At 66.1% G+C, this 9550-nt stretch overlaps 1 protein-coding gene across 4 annotated transcripts in view; it reads left to right on the top strand.

Moving 5' to 3' along the window:
* Window positions 1-239: 239 nt before the first annotated feature.
* AHDC1 (AT-hook DNA binding motif containing 1) overlaps window positions 240-9550 on the top strand; it is a 54757-nt gene continuing 45446 nt past the window's right edge. The window contains exons 1-2 of one of the 4 annotated variants that reach the window (XM_064471469.1): window positions 240-456; window positions 961-1081. In XM_064471469.1, the coding sequence (XP_064327539.1) occupies window positions 307-456; window positions 961-1081 (271 nt within the window). In that variant the 5' untranslated portion in view covers window positions 240-306. The other 3 variants (XM_064471473.1, XM_064471472.1, XM_064471474.1) reach the window with 3 other exon arrangements.

The following is a 9550-nucleotide window of genomic DNA, read 5'->3' as shown; positions in this document are numbered from 1 at the left end:
ATCCCGCGGGGGGGGGCAAACTACCGAAGGTGGTTTGCCCCCCCCCCCCGGGGTGCCTCCCCCTCTAAGTATCCCCCTCCCCAAGCAGCAGGGAATGGAGGCGCGCCCGTTTGCGCCCCTCCCTGCGCGCTTCGCAACGGCGGGGAGGAGAAAGAGGGGCGGGGGGGGGTGGGTGGAGGAAAAGAAGGAGGGGGAAAAAAAAAAAAAAAAAAAAAGGGGGTGTGTGTGCGTGTGTGTGCGGTGGAAAGGAAGGACTACAAGGCCCGGCATGCCCCGGCGGTGCTGCACGGCTCCCCGGGGTGCCGGATGCTGGCCGTGCCGCTGACAGCGGAGCGAAACGGAGCCGCGGTCCCCGCCGCGACCGGAGAGAGGAGAGAGAGGGGCAGGGCGCGCCTCGCCGCCGGCTCCGCTCCCCCCCTTTTATCCCAGCCCCCACAAAGCCGGGAGCGGCAGAAGGCAAGAGAGAGGGGGGAGGAGGTGGAGGAGGAGGAGGAGGAGGAGGAGGAGGAGGAGGAGGGAGAGGAGGGAGGAGGAGGAGGAGGAGGAGGAGGAGGAGGAGGAGGAGGAGGAAGGGGGGAGGCAGCGGCAAGCCAGGGCTCTGCTGCGCTGTGTCTTTCTTTGCTTTCCGCAGGCGGCGAGCGGCGGAGGCGCAGAGGGGAGGTCGGTTCCCCTCCGCCTCCCGCTCCGCTGCCTTTTGTGTGTGTGAGAGGCGAAGGGGGGGGAGGAAAAAAATAGAGGAGAGGAAAAAAAAAAAATAGAGGGAAAAAAAAAAAGCTAAGCGGCAGAGGGGAGAGAAAAGCCCGGAAAAAAAATAAAATAGAGGGGTGGAGGGGGGGAAGAGGGAAGGAGGAAAGCGGAGAGGAAAGAGCAGGCAGGGGTCGGAGGAGGGGGCGGGCTGGCAGGAGCGGAGTTGCCTGGGGAGAATGTGAGCAGGAGGCGCTGGAAATGCTCTCGTTGAAGGTGGCGAGCGGTGCCGAGGGCTCCGGGACCCCCGCGGCCGGTCAGGAGGCAGCCCCGCCGGACGGCAGGAGCCTCCCCAAGCGGGCGGGCTCCGAGGGGCTCGGAGCGCAGCAGCCGGCGGGTGAGTACCGGGGACAACCCCCCCCCCCCCTTTTTGTGTGGGGCTGGGAGGTGGGGAGTGGGGGGAGTGGGGGGGTGGGGGGTGGAGGACACGCGGGACACCCCCATGGGGCAGAGCGGGGAGGGGGGGGAGGGAGGAGGCGGCGTGTGTCCCCCCCCGTGTCGTGTCCCCCCCCCGCGTCCCCTCCGCTGAAGTTGCGCGGCGAGTTGGTGCCAAATTGCAGGAGTTTAATGGCACTTGGGGCGGGGAGGGGCGTGCGGGGGGGGGGGGGCCGTGGCGAGCCCCCGACGGGGAGGGGGGGCGATCTCCACGAGTTGGGCCGCCTCCCCCTGGCCGGCCCCCCCCCCCCTTTCCCTCCGCTCCAACCCCCCCCCCCCCCCCGCGGTTGCGAGCGCTGAGTGACAGCTGTCAGAGCCGGCTCCGTCCGCTAGAAGGCAGGCCGCCGCCGGAGCCGAGCGTGTCAACAACGTTTGGGGTTAGCCGGGCTTCCCGGGGGACGTGGGGGGCCCCCCCGGGCCAAAGCATCCCAACCCCCGCTTCCCCTGGCGGCCGGGCCCTGGGGAGCGGCGGGCTGACCCGCGGGGGACAGCCCCGGAGGGGTGTGGGGGGTGTGGGGTGGGTGGTTGGGTGGGGGGGCTCACCCCAGCCCCGCCGGCGAAGTTGCGTGGTCCGCGGCGCGGGGCTCGGTGAGCTGTTGTCGCTTCGGTGCCTGTCATCCCCCCCCACTCTGATTTGTTTTTATCGATCAGCTGATTTAAATCCACCCCCCACCCACCCACCCACCCGCCGCGGCCCCTCGGTGCTTGCAATGGGGACCACGGGGGACCGGCGGCTTTGGCGCGGGTCAGGAGTCACCCCACGGGGTCACGCTAATGCTGGACCCTCTGCCCACCCTGGGGACGTGTTTGGTGTCCCCAAGGCCAGGGCAGGTGGAGACACCTGGGTCCCCGCTTGTTTACGTGCTGGGGGGACGACGACGTGGCCCTGGCTGCAACCAGGTGGCCTCGTGCATCCAGCCCCTTTGCCCGTGGCTACTGGAATGGCCACCAAAAGCCACGGGCTGGGCTCATTGTGTGCCACTGCGAGCCCCGGCGCTCGGTGAAGTCGCTCCAGATTTATCCTGGCATGACAGAGAGCAGAAGCGAAGCCCCCGCCCCCGGGGCGATGGGCGCAGATCCTGCCCCGCTCGCTTCTCGCCCCAGACACCAAGTGGGCGCTGGGGGCGCGTCGTCTGAACCGGGGCCCCCCCCCCCAAGCTTTCCCCCCTTTCCTCGCCCCCCCCCCCCCCCAGGTGTCCCCTTACACTGGCTTCTCCTGCTGGGCTGAGGAATTTGCAGGGGAGGGTGGTGGTGGTGGTGGTGGGGAAGGGGGGGGGGAAGAGGAGGGCGGGTGGGGGGGCTGGAGAAGGGATGGCGTGGCGCCAAATTCCGCTCTGCCATGTCTCTGTAACCTGAATAGGCCAACTCCATCCCCGGTGCGAGTCCCCCGGGGGCTCCGCCGCCGCGCTCCGATGCAGTCAGGCGGGTGGTGGCTTTTGCCCGGCCGCCAACCTTCCCCCCACCACCCTTCCCCGTAAACCACGGTCCGGTTCCTTCCCTCTGCCGTCCGGCGAGCGGACGCCGGCCAGAGCCACCGCGCACCCGCCGGGAGCTGATCTGGCGGGAGGTGGAGGTGGCCGGGGTTTTGGGTGGAGTGCTGGGGGGGTGAAGAGGCGAAGGGTTGGCACTGTGGCGGGGACGGGGTAGCCAAGGACACGCCGGGAGCGGGGCGGCCGGTGGAGGAGAAGCGATGGAAGCCTGTGGAAGGTTACGGGAAGCCTGGGGGGGCCGGCGCTGCCCTGGCCTCCTTAGAGGAGGCAGCAGAGACCCGGGGCAGGCTATTTCTGCTGAGATCCCGAGGAAAGCTCTGGGAGAATTGTGGGCTTCTATAAATAGTGTGTGTCAGCCGAGTGGAAACAGGGCCTTGAAATGCTCCTGCTATTCTCCCGAGTGCTTGGAACCAGCTCTTGGTAAACAGGGCAGCGGTGGGGAGGGCTGTTTCCTTCTTCCGGGCTCGTTAATGGGAGCGTGGTGGGGGGGAGCAGGAGGGACGGAGAAGCGGGGGGGTGAATTTTGCCTGGTTATAGGGCAGGGCTCCCCCCTGGCTGGATGCTGGGCTATGGCCGGGCTGCCCGGATGCGGGATGGCCCCTGAATGCGTCGCAGATGTCCCCCCCCTTCCTCCGTCCCCTCCCCAGCCCCGCCGCCCACCAAAACTTCGGAGCTGGGATGCGCTGTGCGGTGTGGCCGCGGTCCTCGGGGAGCCGGCAATACCGGGGGCGGTTCTCAGGGCGCAAGGGCTCGGCTGGCCGGGAGATGCTCTGCAGGCCCCCTCCTCTCGCCGTCATGGGGGTCCGCGGGGTTGCAGTCTGGTTCTCCTGCTCTGCGCCGCACGTCCGTCTGTCTGGGCTGGAGTTGTTCCTGCTCTGCCTCAGGGGCAGAGCCATGAGCGATGCCTTGGCTCGGCGCGTGTGCTGGAGGGCAGGTATTTGGTCCCGTGGGACCTTTCCCAGGCACACCCAGACACCGGGGACATCCTCCCTCGTGGTCCTTTGCATGCAGAGGGGATGCGGTAACATGTGCCCAGGGCGTTCGCTTGGCTCTGGGGTGCATCCTGACAGTCCCACAGTGGGTTTCGGCTTCGCGCAAGGACCCGGCATCATGCACGGCGTCGCTTCCCCTTGCACCCGCGCCCTGATATTTTACTCTGTGCCACAAATGGTGGCTCAAAAGGTGTGTTACTATTATTTTTCCTTCAAAATAACACAGAGGGGAAACAAACAGGGTGCCACTAGGGTGCCCGCCGTGAGTTTTTAAGGTGATGTACGACAGGCAGCGCGGCGAGAGGAATCCGGCGCGCTCGCGGTGGGATTTGGCGTTGCAAATCGAAGCAGCTGGGAGTTCATTGAGGTGTCGCGGGGCTGGGGAGCTCGCCCTGGCCCCGTGGGCTGGCTGACCTGGGCAAAGGCTGGGGTGCTCAGTGCCGGCGCAGCGGAGCGTGCCGCTCTGCGTGGGTGGGAAGGGGTGAGCGCCAGTCCGTTGTTTTTTTTTTTCTCTCCATCTTTTTTTTTTTTTCCCTATTTTTCCTTTTTTTCCCTCTTTTTTTTTTTTTTTTTTTCCCTCCCTCTCTGTGGGTTGAGCGTTGGGGCGACAGACAGGGAAAGTCTGAGCAATGGTCTCCGCGCTGGTGCTGTCTTCAATCACCGCGTCCCAGAATCCCTCGCTCTGGGCCTTCTAGGCACAAGGGCTTACAGCGAAAATCGGCAGCTGCAGCTGCGAGTGAAAGCACAAGAGCCCGGCTGGGTCTTTGGCATCGGCAGGAGAGCAAAAAGCTGGGGGAGGCGAGGAGGGAAAGGCGGGGGGGGAAATGTGCCCTGTGGTTTTTTTCCAGCCTTGCCACCGAGGGTTGTGTTTCAGAGCATCGGTTCCCGGGCGCGGGAAGAGGCGGGAGGGGGGGTGCAGAGCGATGCCTCCGGGGAGCTCATTAAAATCCGTCGGCTCCCCCCTTTTGCTGGCCGAGGGAGGCTGGATACGGAGGGGAAGGAGGGAGGGACGTGCTGGGAAGGAACATGTCTGCAAACCGGCTGCCCGGTGGGGACAGTTCCTGGCCCAGGCAGGAACGCTGCCCCGGGGGCTCACCTGTTGGAGCACGTAGGACGCCTGCGTGCCAGCGGGGCCGTGACAAGGGCGGGTGCGCGCCGCCACGCCGGGGACTCCCTCTGTGGCAGGGCGAAGCCCCCCCCCCGGAGACGTCGAGCTGGGCTGGGAGGTGTGATGAGCTGCCGTGGTGCAGGGGAGGGGGGCTGCGGCGGATGGGTGTGGGGGGGTGCTTGCGCAGGGGGTCAGTGGGGTGCAGGCAGGCAGGAGGGGGTGTTAGCGGGAGGCATCGGCACGTGCGCTGGCAGGGTTTGGTGCACAGGGATGGGGCTGGCATGTGGAGCCGGGGGGCAAAGGTGGGTCTGAGCAGGTGCTGGCAGGGGACACGCCACCGTGGTGAAAACGCCTCTGCCCCCTCCTTGGTGAAGGGGACAGACAGCGGCGGGGACCCCCCCTCCTCGTGCCGAAGCCCACCCCGCGCAGGCGTGCACGCGAGCGAGCGCTGATGCAGCCTGGCCTGGCGCGATGCGGGGAGACGGGGGAGCGGTGAAATGTGGTATTGATCCTCTCGGAGGGAGAGCGAAGCAGTTCTGGCATCCGCCAGCTCCAACCTCTGCCCTTCCCGCTGCTAAACGAGCTCCAGGCGGAGGGAGCAGCATCCCATCCCATCCCCGCGCCGCTGCCGCCGCTGCCCCCGGGGCCCCGAGCCCCGCGCACGCTCTTCGCCTCCTGCTGACTTCAGCGCATCGGCTTGGGCTCAGCGCCTGTACATTCCTCGCAAAACCTGGGCCTAAAATATCTGGAGGAGGACGGAGCGCCTTGGGCGAGGGAGATGAGCTCTTCAGCTGCGGGAAAGAGCTCGGCTGCTCAGCTGGAGGCAACGGGGCCGCCCTGCTCCCCGCCAGCTGCCGGCCCCACCGGCCCCCCGGGAATTCGCCGGGAATAAATCTTGCCGGGCGAACTCGGTGGCTTGGTTTGGGATGGATGTGCCCGAGCAGAGGCAGGGGCAGGAGGGGAGTGTGGCAACCCATGCCTCGCGAGCTGAGCGGCATGGGAGCAGGGTGGCAGAGGGAGCAGGGCGGCAGGGAGTGGGTGACATGGGAGCAGGGTGGCAGGGAGCAAGCTGGGGCTGGGTGGCTGAGGAGGGACAATAAATGCTGAGAGGGAGGCGCTAGGCGGGAGCTGTGTGAGAACCAGTTTGCGAGGTCCAGATTGGCAGCAGATCCTGAACCAGGAGGAGCTGAGCATCCATACGGCCCCTGCCGAGATCAGACGAGACGACAGCGACTCGGTTTGGGGGAAGAAATTGGAGGCGGGGGAAGCTTTTTTGCTGAAATGAAATTTGAACCCCAAAGTGGGAGGGAAGTGGAGGTGGGGGGCACGGCTCTCTCCACATGGTTATTACTGCTGTTTTCCACCCAGCTGAAAGGAGAATGTAGCTTAATATGGACCCGCGGGGAGGAGAAGCGATCGGGAACGGGGATTTGTCAGGAGGGAGCTGGGAAACAGCGAGACAGACGTAGAGGTGAGAGTGGCCAGCGCATTGCCCAGGGAGGTGTTTGCAGCCCGGCAGGAGAGGACGGAGCTGGGCTGGAACAAGGCGCTATTGTTCTTGGCGAGCGGGGGGCCGGCCCGCGGCCCCCCCAGACCTGCAGAGCTGGCGCAGATGCGGGAAAGGTTTTTGGGACCAGTTTTCCTGGTGGATTGCCGGCTGGGGAGCGGGAAGAGCTTGGGATGTTGGGGTGCACCAAAAGGACCGGCCGAAGCGCCGGGGGAGGCGAAGGGGCGGCGTGCCAGGGCCTGGCGGGCGGGCGGGGGGCGATGGCAGGTGAGCTGGGGAGAGGACAGGGGTGTGACGGGGGAGTTTGGATCAGCGAGCGGGAGGGTGGGGATGGCGGAGTGGGGATTCGGCAGCCGGGGGATGGCATGGGGACAGGGCTGTGCGAGCGGTGGCAGGGCAAAGCCTGGTGTCCTTTGGCTGGCAGGCGCGGCGGCTCCTCCTCGACGCATGCACAGGGCTGGGGAGGGCGAACCAGAGGGGCTTTTCCCCTTGCTGGCCTGGGGACCCCTGCTACCCCACAGTCCGGGTCCTGCTGCGATCCCCTCCCAGCAGCCCCTAGCCCATTGCCACCACCCCGCGTGTCCCCTCGGTCCCTTGCCCCAGCGCTGCCATCGCCGCCCTTGGCTCGCTGCCGCTGCCGTTGGCGTCTCGCGTTCTGCCCCAGCACCGGCCGCGGAGGCGTTGGCAAGAGCAGCAGCCCCGTCCCGCTGCTGGCATCAGCCGCCGTGTTGCCGCAGATGCTGGCTGTCCTCTGGGCCACGCTGGTGCTTGGGGACACCCCAGGGTGCTGGTGAGTCATGTAGGGACTGGAGGAGAAGGAGCAGGAGGAGGAAGAGGGAGAGACTGCAGCCCCATGGGTCTGGGGGCTGCGGCCAGGGAGGAGGCGGTGAGGCAGGGGCCAGCTTTTACATGGCTCAGGGTGAAGCTGAGCTTGTCCCAGCTTCCTCTTCTGTGGTGGGGGGCCAGCCTTGTCCCGCCCCCAGCCCAGCTGGAAAGGAGAGAACCCCCTCCGCCCCCCAGTGCAGCCCTGGCATTTGGTCCCCATCCCCCTCCAGTTCCCACCTTCTCTGATGCTTCAAAAGCAGCGATGCCCTAAAGGCAGCAGAAGCACCTTAGCAAGTGCACACTAAATATTTGAACATGCATGGGTGGCTTTGGGCTCACTGCTGCTCTCGCCCTTCCCCAGACCCTTCCCCGGCATCTGCCTCTCTGGAGCCCCCAAATCTGGGGGGTACCCACAGGGGCTTCTCCTCTCCCCCAGGACAGGGGTGTAACATTTGCTCAGCAGCTCTCGCTCTGAATTATTTGCTCCGCTCCAACCGAGCGAGCGTGGTGCTCGGCATCGCCGTGCCACCACGGGTGTGTGTCATCGTGTGTGTCCCCCCCCTCCAGCCCACCCGCTGCCAGCCCCGGCTGCACGTGGTGGTACCGTGTCATCTGCGCGACGCCCGCCTCCCCATCCTTCATCCCCGCGCCCTCCCCTCCTCTTCCTCCCAGCCTCAGCACCCTGCAGCCGGGCCGGGTGCCCGTCAGGGCGGGGGGAACAGCGTTCCCCTCCCCTCCCCGGCATTCCTTGGGAGTGAAACACAAGAGCTGGCAGGGCACTCCTGCTTTCTCTGGCCTCCGCTCCTCCGGTGCCTGAACAAAGCCCTCCTGCCTCTCCCGGGAACCCAGGGTTTGAAACAGGAGAGGTGGCTGGTGCTGTGTGGCAAGGAGAAATGTCCTCCTCCAGCCTATTTTGGGTTTCTAGGGTGGGTGGGGGACAGAGGCGGGCACGGTCCCCACAGGAGGCAGCTTGGGACGGGGTATTCCAGCTGGAGCTGCCCCCTGTGGGGACCGTGCCCGCCCCGTGGCATCCTCCCGAGCCTGGGAGATGCCGGAGGGCTGGCCGCTGGCCCTTGGCTGGGCTTTGCGTCCCCGCCATCTCACTGCCATCGTATTGCTATGGAAACTGAGCCCCGGAGAGGACCGGTTCAACCCCAGTTCGGTCCTAGTTTGGCCCCAGTTCTCATGCACAATCTATCCCTGGCAATACAGGTTGGTGTATCCGGACCAGCTTCGCCCCTTCATCCTGTGATCCGGGATGATGCATCCCAGAGGGAGCACGCGCTCCGGCCCCCGGCTGCCTTCCCAAAGTCCGACACCCCCCTCTTTGCAGAACAAAGCCCCCCCCTCTCCCCACCGCCCCCGGTGAAACAGGCCCCTGTCAGAGCACAGTCCCCGACAGCGAAGGTTATTTTAATGGATGCATTACTTTAAACGAACCCTCCGCCATCTGTTCCACCCCCTAATTACGCATGCAAAAAAAGCCCATCTCACAGCCAGCGCAGGAGAAAGTAAAGATATAAGTGATTTAAATGCATGTATCCGCAGCTCCGCCGGCAGCTGGGCTGGGCTGCGCTCCTCGCCTTCCTCCCGGCTGCCAGGCGAGCCGGGCAAGTTGCAGGCAAGAAGGCAGAGGGATGGTTCTCCTGGGTCCGGCAGCTGCCCAGAGGGTGATGGTGGACAGTGGGTGCAGGCAGGGGTTGGAATTTGGTGGCTGCATCCCCCGCCCTCCCCGTTGCCTTTCCCCACCGCCCCCCTGAAGGTTAGCTCTGCCCGCCGGCTGCCAGCCTCGGCGTGGCGGCGGCTGAGCCTTCAAAGCGCGGGGACATGCCGTCGTCCCCGGGCTGCCGCGGTGCATGGCGGGGCTTTGGGGGGGAGCACCCCCGGCTTGGCCGGGTTCCTCGCCCTGCCGCCGTTTGGTGGCGGCTCGCACGGGCAGGGGGTCCTGCAGTGCCGGCTCTGGGTGTGCGCAGCCCCTGGGTGACGCTAGGGTCCTTGTCCCCGGGGAGAGGGGCTGGGGAGGGGGCTGTGCTCAGGGGTGCAGCAGCTGCGTTTCCATAAGCCATCCCAAAACGCAGGGATCCCGGACCCTGAGCGTCCCTGGATGATGTTTGACCCTTCGGGGCTGCAGAGGGTGAAAGCAGGGTGGGGGGGTGTGAACAAGCCTCCCCCAGGAGAGGCAGAGCCCATAGGTGTTTGAAAAAACCCATTTTTGAAGTCAGCCTCCTGGTTTGGGGAGCCCCAGCCAAGGGTGGGCCGGGGCTGTGGTGCAGGGGGCTGCGTCTGGCCGCCGTCCGCAGGGCTGCCCCAGCGTGACTCAGTTTCCCCCATCCCCGGAGCAAACCATCTCCTTGTGCCACCGCCCATGGGCCCGGGATGGGTGACTGGCGTGGCTTTGGGTGACCTCATGGTGACAATGCAGGACCGCGACCACCATAGCAGGGCCACC

This window comes from Phalacrocorax carbo, chromosome 22, assembly GCF_963921805.1.
Source record: "Phalacrocorax carbo chromosome 22, bPhaCar2.1, whole genome shotgun sequence".
Taxonomy (NCBI): domain Eukaryota; kingdom Metazoa; phylum Chordata; class Aves; order Suliformes; family Phalacrocoracidae; genus Phalacrocorax; species Phalacrocorax carbo.
The sequence above is the reverse complement of the archived record's forward strand: the minus strand, read 5'-3'. Positions and strand labels throughout refer to the sequence as shown.